Genomic DNA, 21,794 nt, shown 5'->3' on the forward strand with positions numbered 1-21,794 from the left:
TCACAAAAATGCAAAAATAGGATGGGATCATTTAAAAATCTTCTCAAGAGCCACTGGGCCAAAGGAGCAGAAATTTACATGAAAGCTTCCTGACATTGTGTAGATTCAAGTCTGTTCAAATCATCATCCCGGAGGGTAGGTTAGGGCTGCAATAGGGGATCAAAGTTTTACATGCAAATATATAGGGAAAATCTTTTAAAAATCTTCTTCTCAAGAACCACTGGGCCAGGAAAATAGAAATGTACATGAAAGCATCCTGACATAGTGCAGATTCAAGATTGTTCAAATCCCATGGGCCTCTTGTTAAACATGGTACCTACTTTGTGTAACCAACTCCTCTCGTAGCTTTTACTTAACATTTTTCAGACCTTGTACATTTTAGATGTTATAAAAACATTGATGATATACATGTGACATTTTAAAAGTGCTTCCATTTTGAAAAATTCTACTTTTGATATATAAATTTTTCCAGTATGATTTGTACTGCTGTCTATATGATAGATAACATATTTCAAAGCAACCCGGCCACTTCTGTTCTTGAATCGATTTTTAGCTCTTCTGAGCCGAAGGCCATATGTCTGTCGTGCGGTGTGCATCAACCTTTTGGAAAAAGGGCTATATCTCAAGAACCCCTTGGCCAATTTTTGTCAAATTTGTCACAGGGTATCCTTGGCCCAAGGACTTTCATTTGTTCTAAAACTAGGGTTGTCATCCTTTAACAAGGGGAAATAATTAGGAAAATGCAAACAAAAGTAGTGGTTGCTAAAAAATCTTCTTAAGAACCACTAGGCAAATTATCACCAAACTTATGCATAAGGATGAGGATAGGTTGTAGATAAAAAATTGTTCAAGGCATCATCCTGGGGCAAAGGGTGTGGTGTCAAGGTCACTCAAGTTGACCTTAAATTTTGTTTTGTTAAAACGATATTTTGCTTAGTATAAGGACTAGGATCATAAAATTTTGTCAGTTGATGCATCTTAGGACCTAATATCATGTTGTCTAAAAAGTAGGTCATGGTGACCTACTTTTTGAATTTCGCAGGTAATTATTATTAAATGGATTTTGATGCATATCTTGGACACTTTTGAGCCTATGATCATCAAAAGTTGTCAGATGATGGATCATGGGACCTTGAAGTGCGTCATGTGAAAAGTATGTCACCATGACCTACTTTCTGAATTTTATTGTGTCGCCTGCGTTACACGCAGTGGCGACATATAGGGATCAGTATCCGTCGTCTTGCGTCGTTGTCTGTCGTTGTCACAAAAAATTTCTGTCACAGTTTTCTCAAGAACCACATGGGGCAACTCCCAGATATTTGGCACAGAGCATCAGTGTGGCCAACTGTATTGTGTAAAAACATTTTCGAATCTGTCGCTTATCAACTTCCTGTTTGCCGGGACTTAGAATTTTTTACAGCAAAAAAATTTCTGTCACAGTTTTCTCAAGAACCACATGGGGCAACTCCCTGATATTTGACACAGAGCATCAGTGTGGCCAACTGTATTGTGTAAGACATTTTCGAATCTGTCGCTTATTAACTTCCTGTTTGCCGGGACTTAGAATTTTTTACACCAAAACAATTTTTTGCTGAAGATTTTATTTTATGATTAACTGAAGGACAGTATTTTTATGTACAAAAGGACAGTATTTGTAATTCCCATACTGAAGGACAGTATATGTGATTTCAGAACAGCACTAATTATGATTTTTCTTGAGAAACAGTAAATTGGATATATAAAAAGACAACAAGACTAAGCAGTAAACCCAACAGATAATTACTTATGGTTATTACCATTGTCTTGAAGAGCACAGTAACAGGTTGATACATATTTTCAAACATATGTTTTCATTCAGTCTACATTTAATAAATGTCTTAATTTCAAACAGATTCTCCCACAAATTGCATTGCATAATAATGTCTCATCTTTCAATTTCAATGAAGTTATCGTTAAAGAATGTTTAGTAATTCTCAAAACCTTTAAAAGGAGTATTAAACTGACAAAAACCATTTGAATAATTTACTTTTTCAACATTATACGTGATATATTACATATAGAATCAACTAGCAGGCGACACATGTCTTCCGGGGAAGACTTAATACTGCGTTTATGAATACATTTTAGGTTGTTATTTCAGATACCGAGAGGTTTAGAATCATCAAACCTTGTAAGTTGATGCGTCTAGAGGCCTCGAAACATATTTATAAAAAAAAGTAGGTCACAGTGACCTTTTTGAATTTTGCAGACATTCAAATTTCACATTTTCAATTTTAGATGCATATTTTGGACACTATGAAAGCTAGGATCATCAAACTTTGTCAGTTGATGCATCTTGAGTCTTCATAGTTTGTTGACCAAAAAGTAGGTCACCATGAGCCACTTTTGGAATTTGACGGCTATATTTTAATATTTCAGTTACTATTTGACTTACAATTATCAAACTTTGTCAGTTGATGCATGTTGAGTCTTCAGAGTGTGTTGACTAAAAAGTAGGTCACTGTGACCTATTTTTGGATTTTGACGGCTATATTTGAATATTTCAGATACTATTTGTAGTGATGAAACGATTGTCGTCGATGATCGATTGTCGGTCATTCAGAGACCCACGATGCTACTAATCGATTACAAAATAAAAGTCGTCGACATCGTTGACCAAATAAAATCCGGAAATCACTTCAACTTTGTTCAAATTTTATTTTCTGTATGTCAAACCCGATCAAAAATAAGCAAAGAAAATGGCGGGAGATATGAAGGACGGTAACAACAATGACATTCAACGGTCAAAATAAAGGAGTCTATCTCGGATATCTTTGATACATTGAGATTATAGATAAATTCCATTACTTGATATATTGGAATTCTGATTTATATACCAGTGAATAAATGAAACAAAGAAGAATTCAAATGTTGTTTCCATACATTTAATGATTCTGTTACATCTAATTTGAGGGGAAAACACTTAAATGCCAATTCCGATTATAATCGATTATTAATCGAGTACATGTGTCCGATTATTGCAGATAATCGATTGTGGTTTTAGGTCCGATTGCCCATCACTAACTATTTGACTTACAATCATCAAGCTTGTCAGTTGATGGGTCTTGAGTCTTTGGAGTGTGTCGACCAAAAAGTAGATCACTGTGGCCTGCTTTTGGAATTTGACGGCTATATTTGAATACTATTTGACTTGTCAGTTGATGCATCTTGAGTCTTCAGTGTGTCCACCAAAAGTAGGTCACCGTGACCTACTTTTGGACAGTTACATTTAAATTTTCAGGTACTATTTGACTTAACATCATCAAACTTTGTTAATTGATGAATCTTGGTTAGTGAGAATTTTTACCTGTTCTACAATGTATCAGAAGAGTGATTCTAGGCCCATGGGCCTCTTGTTAGACATTAATATAACATTTTTGGGGAGTCTGCAGTGTCATCATTTTTGTTCCCTGCTGCAATGCGGAAGGGGACATAGAAATACCGGTGTCCACGCGTTTGTCCCATTTGACTTTGGATGCTACTCTGAAACTGCTCAATGGGTTTTGTTCAAATTTTGTAGGATTGTTAGTAACCATATGTAGTTAATCATATTGCGCCACCATTTTAATTCTTTGTACATGCTACACTATAGGAACACTTTGTGGATGCAACTCCTCAGAGACCACTGTACAGATTTTGTTCAAATTTTTCTGGATTGTTAATCACAATATGTAGTTGATCATATTCCCCTGCAGTTTAAATTCTACAAATGTTACAGGAGTTATAGAACTTTTGTGCTTCAACTTTTTTTGCGGCAGCAGGGGACTTATGGATACTCTTAGTAATTTTGTTCCATTATAAGCTGTTTTTAAATTATAATGGATGATCATAAAGTTTTTATTAATTCATTGATACTTTATAGTTTGGAATTAACAATAGGCATAATTTTGTTTGGTTACTAGTAATTGTGCTAATTACTGGAATTATTTTAGAGTTCAGTCAAGTTTATTTATTTAAAGCTCCTTTATTTAGTTTCAGTAATTTTGGGCAAATGGGGCATATTTCTTAACTTTTACTTGTAAATTGCTTGTAGCTTGCATTGCTTTTTCTTCCACTTAGTATACAGTGTTAAGACATGTTAAGTATTTATTTCTGTTATGAATTGTCATGATCTATTTACCTATCATGATAAATGATGAAGTTTCATTTTGTCTCAGACTTTTTATCACCATGCTATAATTTACGATGAGCTCTGAAATTTTATGAGATTTATTGGACATTGTGCCTGATGTAATTTGTCAAACTTTCTCCACTATGCTTTTACTTGGGGAAATGTAAATATCTAATGCGTATAATCAGATTTCAGTTTAATTTCAACACGGTTGACATGTTTTAACATTGAATATTAATATATTCATAGAAAATAATCCATGTTCTTTGCTTGGATTTATTTTGAAGTTTTACTGCCAAAATTGATGGTAGTCTTAAGGAAAAAATTTGCATTGTCTACATAATTTTTTGTTGGCTTGTAAATGGAAAATACTCTTTGCTATGACTGCTGGTATGTTCATACAACTTTCTTTCCAATCCCACATATTCTTTACGGTTTTCAAATAATCCTTTAAGAACCCCTTAGAAATGTTGTTGAAGATAAAATTACGAAGAATTTTTCCATTTCCCCCCCATATCCACTTAACCAAGCATTTAATTTCCAAATATTTTGAAGAGTTTGTTTATGAATACTTTAATTACTACAGTCATGTTTACTTACAGTAGGCTGTTCTTGAATGCAGAGAAATTTTGGTAATAAAAAATGTAAAGAATTACTATTTCGCATACATTCAGAGTGAAAAGTATGGTACAGTACCAGTTTCATTGTTAAAGTCAGAAAGTACCCCTTCAGTTTCAATGTTGGTCACATTATCTTGAAAACGAGCTTTATTCTCATGAATGAAATCAAAGCACCGTAAGCATTGAATGATGTTGCAGAGTTGCTATCCCTCACAATTTTGGCATAAGGCATATGATTTTAGGGCTGAAAATACGCTTTATGATTTTACAATAAATCTTTAGATTTTTGACGTTTCGAAATTTTCAGTGCTGTCTGTCTTCGGCCTACCTAATTGAAGACCTACGGAAGACTTACAAACAATACATCTAAAACTAAAATGATTTTCTGATTAAACATGTCTCAAATATCTAATATACACAAAAAGTTTAATAAAAATGAGTGTTTAAGTGTATGTTAAAAGCTCAAATTGCCAAGGTTAATAGGCATTCATAAAAAAAACCAGTGGCCCCCTGACCCCTGCCTCACTATTTTCTGTTTCATAATGTTGGCAGCTCTGATGTTGGACAAATTGTCTCATCTGATTAATGATAATTTGAACGTATTAAAGTACAGTTAAATGTCACAATAACACATGTATTTGAAAATAGTATTAATTATAGATCAGAATGATTCGAATTTTCTGAAGACTGTCAGACATCTGGAATGACAGTTCAAAATTTTGTCTGTCTGAGCACAAATTTGTTAGTCAAATACTATGTTAAAATTGCTTTGTGGGTCCCCAACTTACACATGGATAGACTTGTATGCAAATATTTAAGATAGAAGTGAAAGTAGAGTCTTTCGAAAACCAAAGTCCTACATTATAGCAGACATTGGCATGATAAGAACTCTCACAGTTATGACCCTCAGCATCATGCATAGGTAAAAATTGTAGCACTTCACTTAAAGCTGGCTATGTTTCAACATGTGTTGAAATTTCTTGAATTGGATGTAAAAATGTAGAACTCAACATAAACAAACTCACAGCACTTAATTGTAAGGAAGTGTACAAATGTGCATAGATTGCGGCAGTTAGTTGAAAAAAAAAATCGGATTTGAGTCAATTTTGTGATTGCAATGCACATCTCGGTCTGATTGGTGATGCCATTCATGTAGAAAACTTTGTCAAAGAACATCAAGAGCAAATCATCTTATGCCCATCTTAGACATTTGATTGAATTACCCTTATGTACTTTAGATATGAACGACTACTTTTCCATTAGTCATGGTTGTAATTTCAGAATTTTTCCGATGTGTGATGAACATTACAAGTATATTGTACAGAGATGAACTAGGGGACAGCTCATCAGCTGCCTTCAGGGAATTGTCTGGTAAAGTGGCCTCAGCTGTAAAACTTTTGTTTGATAAAGTTCCAGGACAGCAAACTGTGGTTGTTCTCCAGTTCAGGTAGGAAACTGTTTTAGTATAATATACTCTTACTAGAATGTCACTGTTACCATATAAACTATCCACACACAAATTAACAGTAAGCCAGGCTAGCTTTTCGGGCAGCTGAGCGTTTAATTAATAAACAAAAATATACAATGATTATGAATTTTAGCAAATGTGATATTGCATAAAATGAAATACAGCTTAATAACCATTTAGCGTTTGCCTTCATCAAAAGCATTCCTAACCATCCAAAAAAAAAACATAGAAGAAAAAAGGATTAATATTGAAAAACTATGGAAATCTGTATCCATATGCTGGTGTTAATAATGTCTAGAGAAAGAATACTAAAAATTGCTATTTGATAAACTGTTAAAAATATAGTGTGTCTGACACCATGGAAGCGCCGACTTAGAAGTGTCTGACACCGTGGAAGCGGCGACTTAGAATGACTACTGTTAACCAGCTTTACCTAATGAGATCACAATAAAGCTATCTGATTGGTCGTCCTATGAACACCCTGTGTATCATTGCACCAATATGCATTCGAACATGTTCTAACACCCTGTGTATCATTGCACCAATATGCATTCGAACATGTTCTTATCATACGTTTTCCTGCTATTTTGTGAAACGCTGGGAAAGCTTTATTATTTCTTGATGCTCTTTACCTCTATGCTTGTGGAGAATACTTCTTTTAAATATGAATTTGTAAACAACATTTGTCATCATACTTGCATTATCTTGATGATTTCTCAATTTTAACCATTTTAATAATGAAAACCAATTTTAATACGAACCATTTTAATACTGAAAACCAATTTTAATACGAATGGGAGAAATATCCGTGAGATATGCGAACTATTTATTATTGCAAACCCATCATTCTTTTTGCTCTATCAATGTATGCAGCAACAGAGGAATATAAACACCACAAGACATATTAAGCAGAGCTGATCATCTGGAATGTAAATATAATGCTCAGTTCAAATTAAACCCGAGTTCCAAGATAAATGTGTAAAGCTATTTTCCAACTTTTTGTTAATCTCTGATGGATATATGCTGGCATTGAAAAGCAAACCATCTATGAGTAAACAGAGTGACCTGTCCCTGCTTCTAGAAAGCTAACCTATATGTAGATTTATATTAGCATTATTTCTGACAGATTTTTATGCCTTCGGAAAGCTAATATTACACTTTGAAACAAATATAACTTATCTAATGACATTTCAAGAATGGCCAGCTTTTAGTGAGCTGCCAAGGATACAGTGAATTTCCATATTTATTTGCAGTTAGGTGCACTGTTATTTTGTACATTGATATATATTGCAGTTCTCATCCTGAGAGATGTTGTAACTCGTCCAATTTGATGTTGGGTTGGGTTGTCATCATACCTGCATTGTCTTGATGATTTCTCAATTTAAACCATTTTAATACTGAAAACCAATTTTAATACATATATATATATATATATATATATATATATATATATATATATATATATATATATATAATTAATTAATACGAGTTGGGTTGGGTTGATGTTGGCTGTGGTAATTCATCAATTATCAATGTCAATTTGACAAATGGTAATTTTATGGATCCTATGTGTACAAGTGATGTTAAACAGATAATTAATTCAGGACGGCCTAATGAGCGATGTGAAATTTATGACACAGGGTTCAGGTCTCATGGTGGTCCGTAGTTGATCATATGTTGAAAATGCAATATAATATAGAAAATCTTTATTCCTGGACATCAAGAAGGCAAACTGTTTGTGTGATTATAGTGAGCTATTAACCCTCTTCGAAAACTGTAAAAATTCATTTGCCCTTATAGAACTTGAATAGAAAATTGCATTTCACTATGATATGATAAAACTTGCTCTCCTATGAAGGAATTGTAAATTATAAACTCTGTATGATAATTATACCAATATATTTACATTACAAATCGCATTTTTCTCTATGAACCAACCAATATCAACACGCAACACAATCCGTTCATATCGACTGTGAACGGATTATGAACTAGTTTAAAGTACGCGACTGAGAGAGCGTAATGATTTGAAAAAATACAACATGTGTTACAAAGATCTCGCAAAGTCACACCTTGGATTAAGATTGTGAACTTGCGTGGATTACCATCCCAGTCTCCTAGCTCCAAAATACAGTGCACCGTGCAATGTTGATAAAAGGCAGGGTAAAATGTGACGTCATGTCTATGTTTTGACGTACGTCACAATACGACTGTGACATAGGTGGATGTAAGGAGTTCGTTTTATGCAACAAAATATTTCCTGACTTATACAAGCAATGTAAACAAATGGTGATTTAGTAAATGAATATAAATATAAGAAATGAACAGCACTTTTGAGCTGTTCATGGTCAATATGAACGGATTTGGATTTGAGGCAAATTCTCTGTGAATCGCTAGTGCGATTCACAGAATTTGCCTCACATATATTGACCATGAACAGGTCAAAAGTGTTGTTCATTTCTTAAATATCTATCATCCAGTATTTGCCTATGAATTGTGCATTCGCCTGGCAAGCATGAGGCACCATGTTCAAGGCTGCAGTTCGACAACAATTTTTCTGAATTTTAATTGAGTTGTTTCAGTTTACTCTACTTGAAAAAAATTGAAAAAGGCAAAAATGTGAAGACACACAGAAGAAATTGTGATAATTGACATATACAATGTATGAATAACCATTTTATGGCAAAAAATTATAGGGTATCAAATGAACAGAAAACATGATATCCAAGAAAAAATATGTGATTTTAATTGTTTTTCTTCTAGCCCAGGATCTCTGATGGTAACATTTGACCTAGGATCACAAGGATTTCAGGATCGCTCTGCCTTATTCAATACTTTAAACAATGCCTTGCAGAGTGGAGTTATTTCCCCTTTCACTGTGAGCCCTGTTGGATTCGAGTTTAGACCTTTACAAGGTAAAATTATAAATTCATGAAAAACGTTGGACCTCTGGTCCTGGTGGATATTTATTCATACGGACCACCAAAAATCTTATCATCAATCTAGCGAATTTGTCCTTTCTGTCATTTTGTCATCCTGTCTGAAACTTTAACCTTGCTAATAACTTTTGAACAGTAAGTGCTAGAGCTTTGATATTTCACATGAGTATTCCTTGTGACAAGACTTTCCGTGGGTACCAACATTTTTGACCCTGTGACCTTGACTTTGGAGTTTGACCTACTTTTTGAAAACTTTAACTTTGCTAATAACTTTTGAACAGTAAGTGCTAGAGCTTTGATATTTCACATGAGTATTCCTTGTGACAAGACTTTCCGTGGGTACCAACATTTTTGACCCTGTGACCTTGACTTTGGAGTTTGACCTACTTTTTGAAAACTTTAACTTTGCAAATAACTTTTGAACAGTAAGTGCTAGAGCTTAGCTATTTCACATGAGTATTCCTTGTGACAAGACCTTTCCATGGGTACTAAACCTTTTGACCTTGACATTTGACCTATTTAAAAAAACTTCTAAATGGTAAATATCAGAGCTTTCATATTGCACATGAGCATTTCTTATGACAAGATCTTTTTACTGGTACCAAGATATTTGTCCTCGTGACCTTGGCCATCTTTTGGAATTGACCATTATTGTGGGGCATTTTGTGTTTCACAAACACAATGTCATCTTGTTTATTTCAAAATGTGTTAATTTGAATTATTACTTTGTTATTAAAAGATACTTTTTTCCAAAGAATTCTCTTTTTAAAGTACTAAGCATAGTTGCAGCTCCTTTTTTAGCCGAGTTGCAACGAAGTTGAACTCGGCTATTGGTTTGGTGATGCGGGCGGGTTGGCGGGCGGGCGGTTGGGCGTCAACAATTGGTTTCTGGATGATAACTCAAAAAGTTTACAATCTAATCAAATGAAACTTTGATATATTGTTGGGTACCAGGTAAGGAAGACTCCTATTGATTTTGGAGAAAAATTGTCAAAGGTCAAGGTCACAGTGACCGAAAATAGAATGAAAATTTCAGAAAAATTTGGTTTCCGGATGATAACTCAGAAAGTTTAAATCTGAATCAAATGAAACTTTGATATATTGTTGGGTACCAGGTAAGGAAGACCCCTATGGATTTTGGAGAAAAAAGGTCAAAGGTCAAGGTCACAGTGACCGAATATAGAATGAAAATTTCAGAAATATTTGGTTTCCGGATGAGAAAGTTTAAATCCGAATCAAATGATACTTAAAGATATTGTTATGTACCAGGTAAGGAAGACCCCTATTGATTTTGGAGAAAATGGGTCAAAGGTCAAGGTCACAGTGACCGAAAATAGATTTAAAATTCAAAAAAAAAATTAAGTTTCCAGAGAATAACTTGAAATTTTTTAATTTGAATCAAATGAAACTTGGTTATATTGTTGGATACCAGCAAAGCAAGGCCCCTATTGATTTTGGAGAAAAAAGGTCAAAGGTCAAGGTCACAGTGACCAAAAATAAATTGAAAACTTCAGACAAATATGGTTTCTGGACAGTAACTTGAAAAGTTTAAAACTGAAATTAGTTCTTCACAATTATAAATATGCCACATCATTCCTGACTTTACAATGTATCCCATGCAACTCGGCTTATGCACCCCTGGGTGCATCGTCGCAAACCATGGGTTGTTTCATTCTATTTCACAATTTGTGAAATAGAACGAAACAATAACCCGTGGTTTGCGACGATGCCCTGGGTGCATATATTGATTTTTTCTTTTTTTTATCTCCAGTTGGATTCCTACTTTCATTTTCGCATTTTTTGGATAACTGCTACCACTAAGCTGACTTTGAAAAGAAGTCTACCTGTCTACTGTCTCCTGATGAGATGTCAGATAGAGGACAAGTCTAGCCTGATGTCTTGTCGGGTTATCAAATCAGTCTTGAAGCCAATTTGCTGTTAACCATTTAGCTGGCCGATATATATCTGTAGAGCCAACCTTATAGAAAGCAGACTCTTAAGATAACCCTCTGTTGGTGTATAATCATACATGATCTAGTATCTATTATTCCTTTTCATCAAGTTTGTGATGGATTGCACACTCATAACTGCCAGTAAAAAATACTATTATTACACCTTGTTGATGTTGCTAAAGTAAAACTATATTTCATGTGAATGCCAGAATTCACTCACTTCATGTGACTTTTAGTACTTTTATTAACTTGTGGAGCTTAATGCAATGGCAATTTATCGTCAGTCATTAAGAAATGTGTGTAATATGGCTGTGTATAAAATCAAGTAATTCAGTATAATTTTTTCATTATCAATTAGATTAAAATAGAAATTATCCTTCATTTGTGCACTGCTACAATTTTAAGTTTCACTCTCCAGGGCTCGACACTAAGGCACGTCCAACTGACTCAGATTAGTAAAAGCTTGGTCCGGTCTAGTTTATTTTGTGTCATGGTAGCCCGACTGGTCCTGTCAAAATATTACATTTAATTATAAAACCCAAGTATATATATTTGAATTTTCTAAAATAACATTAATGTTTACAAGTAGCTTTGTAATCTACTAAGCTTATTGTGTTTCGCTCAAATTCATTGCGATGTTCTACCACCTCTAATATACTACACCCTCTGGTGGCATATTGAAAGTCATTTTCTTACGACAACATCATTGGTAACCCACAATCAGTATTGCTATCCCTTACCTCCTGTGGGACACAACGCTGAAAAATTTTCCTGTCGGTGTGTTGATCTTTGCGATCTGATTGGTAAGAGATAGCGACACCAAATTTGGGTTACCTGTGATGTATTACAACTGTTGTGCGGTATTATCATTTTTTTTTCGCAAACAAAATTGTGAGAATAAGCTTTGATTTATTATAGGCTTCCTTTTCGATTGTATAAAATGAAATTGATAGGTAATATACTGATATATCAGTTTTTACATCTCTACCATTGTTTAGCGATTCCAGATGTTGATTTGTTTACACTGACAATGACACTATTAGACGTTTGGTTTCTCTGGTGGAGGCGGAGATAAGGGTAATTAAAAGAAATGGAAATGCAGAGCAAGTTTTATGCAGGATCACTATGATGACTAGTTTTATGCTATTTTGTGTCATCTTGGATGAATAAAGGCTATTATTAAACAAAGAAAAAATAAAATGCGCAACAATCAGCATGAATACAGCATACAAGTCATTTTGATACGTTTTATACTGAAAATCATCTCCAATATCTTTCTCTAGAAATGCATGCATTCTCATCATTCTAATGACAGATAATTTTCATAATAATTATTCAACACGTAGTATGTTATATAGGATACTGAGAGATTGAAATATCCATGTAATATAAAAGAGGTCAGGTCTAGTGATGTTAAGGTCAGGTTTAGTGATGTTAAGGTCAGGTCTAGTGATGTTAGGGTCAGGTCTAGTGATGTTAGGGTCAGGTCTAGTACAATTTAAAGTTACTGGTCTGACTGGTCTTGTTCTTTTTATGCCCCCTAGATCGAAGATCGGGGGGCATATTGTTTTTGTCCTGTCTGTCATTCTGTAATTCTGTCTGAAACATTAACCTTGCTAATAACTTTTGAACAGCGCAAGTGCTAGATCTTTGATATTTCACATGAGTATTCCTTGTGACAAGACCTTTCCGTGGGTACCAACATTTTTTACCCTTTGACCTTGACCTTGGAGTTTGACCCACTTTTTGAAAACTTTAACCATGCTAATTACTTTGAAATTAGCCATTATTGAGGGCATTTGTGTTTCACAAACACGTCTTGTTTTTCTAGATTCATAGCCCTTGGGACTAGTGATACTTTAACTAGTACTCAGGTGACTGATAAGGCCTGTGGGGCCTCTTGTTAATGTCTTCTTGATAAATACCATTCCAATTCCTTTCAAATTTGGTATGAAGCATCTTTGGGACAAGGGAGCCATAAATTGTGAATTTCAGGACTCCTGCACCCCCGAGACGTTAAGAGCAGGACAAGAACTGCCAAAAATTGACAATTTAAAAAAAAAATCTTTTCTACTAGGTTCTGACCCCAGGGTGTGGCCAAACTTGGTATATACTGTTCATGTGTATAACGCTTAAATAACATCTTATATAGTGTTATTGATACTAAATTGAAACTAAATGAATATTTAGAAAGAGCAGGTAGTCTTACCAAATTGTAAATTTGATGATCCCAGGAGTAGGGGTTTTGGTATCAGGGTGGGGCCAAAATGGTCAGTTATTAAATGTGTGAATAATAGAACATTTTTTACTTCTTCTTGAGAACTGCCATTCCAATTCCTTTTAAATTTTGTATGAAGCATCTATGGAACTAGGGCTACATCAATTGTAAATGTCAGGACTTTTACTCCCCTGGGGCCTCAGGGGGTGGGGCAAAAACTTTTAAGAATTGACCAATTTTCAAAAATCTACTTCTCTACAACTGCGTATCTTAAGAAAAATTTAATGCATAGCGATATAGTGCAACTTTAATGCTACTCATACTAAATTGAAACTAAATGAATATTTAGAGGAGTAGGTAGTCCTTTTTTCACTATCCTAGGGAGTAAGGATTTGGTTTTTAAGGGTGGTGCCAGAATTATTATAGTGATTATTGTCTTTATGATTTTAAGGACTACTTTAAGTTTGTAGATACAGGATAAAAACTAAATGCATATTTAGGAATAGCAGAAAAGGATGTTAAAAAAGAAACTGGTGAATTTCGCAACCACAGGGTTTTGACTCTGGATGGGTCCAAATTAGTCATATTGTTTTAATGATACATGATATTGTACTATGTAAATCCTTTCATCAGTATATAGGAACTTTCAAGGGCTTTTAAGTTATAAGAACTTAAATATCACTACACCAGTTTCTCGCATCTATCACCTCTTTGCCAACCATTATAAGCACAAACATGATGATTACCATAGCATTTGAAAATGTCACAATCAGGCAGCCATTGAAATGTTCTTTTTATACCCCCCGATCGAAGTTCTGGGGGGGTATATAGGAATCACTCTATCTGTCCGTCCGTCTGTCTGTGCAGATTCGTGTCCGGGTCATAACTTCTTTGTTCTTTGACATAGGCATACCATATTTGGCACACAGGTGGATCACCATGAGACGATGTGTCGAGTACCTTCATGACCTCTATATGACCTTGATCCTTGACCTTAAGGTCAAAATTAAAGGCTTTTTACAATGGATTTGTGTCCGGGCCATAACTTCTTTGTTCTTTGACATAGGCATACCATATTTGACACATGAGTGTATTACCATGAGTCGATGTGTTGGGTACCTTCATGACCTCTATATGACCTTGACCTCAAGGTCAAAATTAAAGGTTTTTACAATGGATTTGTGTCAGGGCCACGACTTCTTTGTTCTTTGACATAGGCATACCATATTTGACACATGAGTGTATCACCATGAGACGATGTGTCATGTACCTTCATGACTTCCATATGACCTTGAACTTTGACCTCAAGGTCAAAATTAATTATAGGGTTTTGACAGTCATACCATAAGACATGGGTGTATCACCATGAGACTATGTGTCATGTACATTCATGACCTCTTTATGACCTTTGATGTCAAGGTCAAAATTATAGGTTTATACCATGGATTTGTGTATAATTTCAAAAATCTACTTCTCTACAACTGCGTATCTTAAGAAAAATTTAATGCATAGCGATATAGTGCAACTTTAATGCTACTCATACTAAATTGAAACTAAATGAATATTTAGAGGAGTAGGTAGTCCTTTTTTCACTATCCTAGGGAGTAAGGATTTGGTTTTTAAGGGTGGTGCCAGAATTATTATAGTGATTATTGTCTTTATGATTTTAAGGACTACTTTAAGTTTGTAGATACAGGATAAAAACTAAATGCATATTTAGGAATAGCAGAAAAGGATGTTAAAAAAGAAACTGGTGAATTTCGCAACCACAGGGTTTTGACTCTGGATGGGTCCAAATTAGTCATATTGTTTTAATGATACATGATATTGTACTATGTAAATCCTTTCATCAGTATATAGGAACTTTCAAGGGCTTTTAAGTTATAAGAACTTAAATATCACTACACCAGTTTCTCGCATCTATCACCTCTTTGCCAACCATTATAAGCACAAACATGATGATTACCATAGCATTTGAAAATGTCACAATCAGGCAGCCATTGAAATGTTCTTTTTATACCCCCCGATCGAAGTTCTGGGGGGGTATATAGGAATCACTCTATCTGTCCGTCCGTCTGTCTGTGCAGATTCGTGTCCGGGTCATAACTTCTTTGTTCTTTGACATAGGCATACCATATTTGGCACACAGGTGGATCACCATGAGACGATGTGTCGAGTACCTTCATGACCTCTATATGACCTTGATCCTTGACCTTAAGGTCAAAATTAAAGGCTTTTTACAATGGATTTGTGTCCGGGCCATAACTTCTTTGTTCTTTGACATAGGCATACCATATTTGACACATGAGTGTATTACCATGAGTCGATGTGTTGGGTACCTTCATGACCTCTATATGACCTTGACCTCAAGGTCAAAATTAAAGGTTTTTACAATGGATTTGTGTCAGGGCCACGACTTCTTTGTTCTTTGACATAGGCATACCATATTTGACACATGAGTGTATCACCATGAGACGATGTGTCATGTACCTTCATGACTTCCATATGACCTTGAACTTTGACCTCAAGGTCAAAATTAATTATAGGGTTTTGACAGTCATACCATAAGACATGGGTGTATCACCATGAGACTATGTGTCATGTACATTCATGACCTCTTTATGACCTTTGATGTCAAGGTCAAAATTATAGGTTTATACCATGGATTTGTGTTCGGACTATATCTTCCATTTTCTTCTACAAAGGCATACCATATTTTACACTCAGGAAAGAGGTAATTTATACCTATTAACAACACCCTTTAAGTGATTGGGGTAAGTGGGGGGTATTCTTAGTGAGCATTGCTCACAGTACCTCTTGTTTGGTATAGTAATCCAGAGTTGGTTTCTTTTTTTAACTCACCTGAGCTGAAAGCTCTGACCACCTTTTGTCTGTTGTCTCTCTGTCTGTTTGTCTGTAAGCTCTTCTCCAGACCCACTGGGCCAATTTCAATCAAACTTGTACAAATCATCTTTGAGTAAATTGTTCAAATAATGATGTGCCCCCTTGAAAGGGGAGATCATTAAGAAAAGGCAAAAAATAGAATGGGTCATTTAAAAATCTTCTCAAGTACCAAAGCTGAAATTTACATGACATAGAGTAGATTCAATTTGTTCAAATCGGATAGGATGGGATGGGGCCACAATAGGGGATCCAAGTTTTACATACAAATATAAAGGAAAAATATTTTAGAATCTTCTTCTCAAGAACACCAGGATTACGATTACCCATGTTGATATGCAAGCATCCCTAGGTACTGCAGATTCAAGTTTGTTCAAATTGTGGCTCTCTGAAGTAGGATGGGGCCACAATACGGGATCAAAGTTTTTCATATAGGGAATTTTTTTTGTTCATTTCAATGGCTCTGGGGGTAGGATGTGGCCACAACAGGAGATCAAAAATTTTATATGGGAATATAGAGGAAATTAATTTAAGCAACTTCTTTTCAAGAGTAGCAGGGCCACATTAAATCATATCAAAATGCAAAATGTTCCCAAGTTGCGTAAATTCAGCTTTTTAGCTCACCTGAGTAGAAAGCTGAAATGAGCTTTTCTGATCACCCATCATCCGTCTGTCCTATTGTCCGTCTGTCTGTAAACTTTTTACATTTTTGACTTCTCCAGAACCAGAGCCAATTTCAACCAAATTTGGCAAAAGGCATCCTTGGGTAAAGGGCTTTCAAGTTTTGTTAAATGAAGGGCCATGACCCCTTCAAAGGGGAGATAATCACAAAAAGGCTAAAATAGGATGGATCATTTGAAAATCTTCTCAAGAACTACTGGGCGAGAAGAACTGAAATTTACATGAAAGCTTCCTGACATAGTGCAGATTCAAGAGTGTAAAAATCATGGCCCCAAGGAGTAGGTTGGGGCCACACTAGGGATCAAAGTTTTATATGTGAATATATAATATAGGGAAAATCTTTAAATATGGGCAAAGGTGACTCAGGTGAGCGATGTGGCCCATGGGCCTCTTGTTTTTAAATGTCCTTGTGATTATAGTCAGTGGCAGTGATGGGACTCTCATATTTCATATGTGCATTCCTTTCTTCTGGTACCAAAGGTTATGACCTTGTGACCTCGATCCTTGAGCATTTCTTTTTTGCAACCAGGGGCATAGTGTTTCACAAGCAAATCTTGTTTTTTATTTCATTCTTTTTATGCTATTTTTGCAAATAAGTACTTATTTTACTTTACATTATTATAGATGGCAGCGTTTGTCCGTCATATGTTGGAAGAGACCCAGAACCTCTACCTAGAATTGGGGACAATAGAGCGAACTTCCTTATCAACAATATCTTTCCATGTCGTGGCTATGTTATTGCCTGGCAGTATTATAGAATCATACCACGATACTCGGGCTATGTGGGAATCTGGCGACAAACAGATGATTATAAATTCACCCTTATTGGAAAAACAGAGCTACCTACAATTAACACTGTTGGAAACATCACTGTGACACTTCCTACTCCCATCCTGGCAGAGAAGGGTGACTTCATTGGTGTGTTTTATTCCCGGGCAGCAGAGGAAGGTGTGGTGGCCAGTGCCAATGATGAGACCCAAGGTATTTCCATCAGGGAACTCTACACAAACTACTATGCTGCTGCCTATGATGGAGACTTCACTGTAGGATCGGAGTTTAACTTGGAAAAAACCACTTTTGAAGAAACTAAAGCTACTTTTGCTATCAAAGCAATTATGGACTATACCTCCATAGGTGAGATAACTTTGTGTATACTATAGTTAATTTATATTTTACCTTAAAAATCAGCTGTATAGAACTATTCCCCCTCTCAGGTCTAGATGTGCAGTAGGAGTTGCAAAGGTATTTATTGGAAAAAATTTCTTAAAGTCTTTTGAAATTTGTCAAACATTGTTGAACATGTAAAGTTTATGTTGTTTAAAATTAGAGTAAAGAAGAAAAAACAAACCCTCATTGAACTCTTAGCTCACCTGACCTAAGGCAGGTGTGAGCTATTGCTCTCACTAGGCGTCTGTCGTTTGTCAGTTCTGTAAAGAATTACATTGCATTCTTTTTAGAATGGCTGTATTCCCATGGTACAAATATTTTCTTTTGTGGTCCAATAGAAGTGTTGTTATGTTTTGGAATGATTTAAATTTCATTATCGCCGCCATGGAATTTGATTGGCTTAGATAAATTCCATTTCTTCTCAAGAACAGCTGCATTCTTCACTTGGCAATCATTGCCTGTCTGTCATTGGTGTCTGTAAGCAATTACATTTTCCTCTTCTAGAAAACCATCGTTTTCCATACTTGGCACAGGGAATTAATCTTGTCCCGCAGAAGTGTAAAATATTTTTTCGTCGTGATCAATATAGCTGCCATGACTTTTGATAGGCTGAAGTTATTCAAGCCAGGTGAGGAATTCAGGCTTTGAGGGCCTCTTGTTACAAATTGGCATTTTCACAAAAATTGAAATTGGCCCCCAGTTTCCAAGTCTGCATTCTTATGGTGTACACTATATTTGTTAACTGATCAGAGATTGTTTGGGAGGATATATATTTAGAAAATGTTATCTCAAATTTTGTTTGATGCCAATCAAAATAGTTACATCATATGAAAATCGTGAAGTCATTGTAGTTGACAATATTTTTAGAAATAAAAACATTTGCATTCCAAAGTCATATGGAATGGATTTAATCCAGTGCATTTCTCACATGTTGGTGAAATGCATGTTGTAATCCACTGCAAGAAGTGTTTGGGAATGTTAAATAACAATGCACTGTGATTTTATGTTTGTGAAACACATTGATAAACAGGGTGTCCACTATTTTCACTCACAATTTTTCAAATGTACTTGCATTTTGCGAGTATTTCTCGCTGATTTCATGTCCAGAATCGTATAAATTATTACCAGCAATAATTTTTTGTGACATCTTGTAACTACAACTGCCTCTCCACTTCTCTAAAGAGAATACATAGATTGTTGTATGATTTAAAGTGGTAATTTTTCAAGCTTCATAAGTTTGGGATAAACAGAAAAATGTCACTGTAAACCTGAGATCAACCTTGGATATTGAGTGCACTCTATTTTTCTTCCAGATTAACCATGCCTTTCAACAAAATCCACTTTGATCAGTGTTGTATAAATTATTTTCATGAAGTTATCTATTTAATTTTCTTTCTACCACATGTTATTTTTTAAAGGGATTAAACTCAATGCCAAATACATATTAAATGTACAGTATGACATCAGGCAGAGACATATATAACCGAAATAAGCAACTCCATATGTGACGGTCCCACCCATAAATTGTTACTGTGGAATCACCATTGTTTGTGGGAGATTGATGTTCGTGGATTTCGTGGGTCACTCTTACCCACAAATTTATGTGTTCTCGAACATTTTTTAAAACCAAGTAGAGTTATCTCTCCTAATGACATCATATCGCTTACCCACAAAATTAAGTCCCCACGAACCAGCAAAATTTTGCTTACCCACAAACATTGGCCCCCACAAATTAAATGATTCCACAGTAATTGTTAAATATTGGTTTGATAAGTTTATGTTCATTGAAGTTTATTTCACTCCCATCATAAATTGGAATCGAACGTAAGAAGTTTTGAAAAGATTTGTTGATCAGCAATTATACAATTAACAAAAAAGTAGGGAAATCGTAAACATTTCCCGAAATCTCGCCGATGTTGCAGAGTTTTAGTCATGTGTTGCCCTTTGAAACCCCACTTTCATTTTACTTTGAAGTGAAACATCTTCTAAAAATATTGTATCTTGGACGTTTTCATGATAGGATTTGAACGGTTTGAACTTGATATCTTTCATTATTAAGATGTAATGCACAATTTAAATCAGTGAATGCATTTTTGCTGAAAAACGGGACCTTGAGATAATACGAGACTTGGGGAAGTTGCTAATCTCTGTTACATATGTCTCTGCATCAGGTTAGAAAAAAAGATGCCACCGTTTTCAATGTAGAATTTATATTTGTTAATCTAAATATACATATATCATTGAATTGTGCAAATCCTAGGCATTTTATCCAATATGATGTGTAAAAATGTGGCAGATTTCAGTCAAAATCATACCCTCTTCTTTTTTCATGAGAATAAAGATTACAAAAAGTCTTTGTAAATCACAGTAGCTGAACAATAGCATGGCCAAGGTGATTCATGTGAGTGAAGTGGCTCATGGGCCTCTTGTTTAAAATCTTTTTCTCATGAGCAGCTTGACAGTTGTCATGTTTATAGGCAAGTATCCACAGGTAGTGCAGATTCTAGTTTATTCAAATCAATAGCCCTGGAAGATAGAGTGGGGCTATAATAGGGGACAAAATTTTCATGGTAATGTATGGAAATTTAAAAAAAAAAGAAGAAGAAAAAAGCTTCTAAAGAATATCGGAAAGTTTGGAAAAGGTTATGCATGATATATACATTACTTTACAGTATTGAATGTTTCCAAGATCTGTAGTGAACAGTTGTCCAATGATTATACATTATACATGTAAGTGTAAGGTGTAACAACAAAGTCATTCATCAAAAGTGGAGCCTGTGGGCCTCTATTGAAAAGAAAATGATAATATTATGATTTAGATTTTAATGAGATTTTGAAAGGATGTATACCTGTGTTAGAAAATAATGCTTTTAGCTAATGTTTGTTCAAATTCTCAAAAGTCTTGTTTGTGATATGTATATAAGCCATCTACCTTAATATTGATTAAGCCATTTCAACTTAATTGATAGATTATCATCCCCGCCCGCCCCTTAAAAATCAGCCGGCCCTGAATTTTTTTATTTTGCGAAACTTGCGATTTCTGGAAAATGTTCATGTCCGACTCCGGTATTTACACTTCTTGTTTACATTTCCGGTATAGCAACGTGAAAAGCCATGTGAAGAAAATAGATATGGTTTTTAGCTCACCTGAACCGAAGGTTCAAGTGAGCTATTCTGATCACATTTTGTCCGGCGTCCATCTGTCCGTCCGTCTGTCTGTAAACTTTTCATATTTTCGACTTCTTCTCCAGAACCACTGGGCCAATTTCAACCAAACTTGGCCAAAAGCATCCTTGGGTGAAGAGCTTTCAAGTTTGTTCAAATGAAGGGCCATGTCCCTTTCAAAGGGGAGATAATCACAAAAATGCAAAAATAGGGTGGGGTCATTTAAAAATCTTCTTCTCAAGAACCACTGGGCCAGAAGAGCTGAAATTTACCTGAAAGCTTCCTGACATATTGCAGATTCAAGTTTGTACAAATCATGGCCCCTGGTGGTAGGATGGGTCCACAAAGGGGGATCAAAGTTTTACATACAAATATATAGGGAAAAACTTTAAAAATCTTCTTCTCAAGAACCACTAAGCCAGAAAAGCTGAGATTTACATTAAAGCTTCCTGACATAATTCAGATTCAAGTTTGTTCAAATCATGGGCCCCTGGGGTTGGATGGGGCCACAATAGGGGATCAAAGTTTTACAT

At 35.2% G+C, this 21,794-nt stretch overlaps 1 protein-coding gene across 11 annotated transcripts in view; it reads left to right on the top strand.

Moving 5' to 3' along the window:
• The window catches only part of LOC125650138 (basement membrane-specific heparan sulfate proteoglycan core protein-like), a 251,179-nt gene that overhangs the window by 23,287 nt on the left and 206,098 nt on the right, over positions 1-21,794 (top strand). For all 11 annotated transcript variants that reach the window (XM_056153518.1, XM_056153520.1, XM_056153516.1 and 8 more), the window contains exons 3-5: positions 6,052-6,217; positions 9,002-9,153; positions 17,554-18,063. In XM_056153518.1, coding sequence (XP_056009493.1) covers positions 6,052-6,217; positions 9,002-9,153; positions 17,554-18,063 — 828 coding nt within the window. The remainder of the gene's footprint in view (positions 1-6,051; positions 6,218-9,001; positions 9,154-17,553; positions 18,064-21,794) is intronic.

This window comes from Ostrea edulis, chromosome 1 (assembly GCF_947568905.1).
Source record: "Ostrea edulis chromosome 1, xbOstEdul1.1, whole genome shotgun sequence".
Taxonomy (NCBI): domain Eukaryota; kingdom Metazoa; phylum Mollusca; class Bivalvia; order Ostreida; family Ostreidae; genus Ostrea; species Ostrea edulis.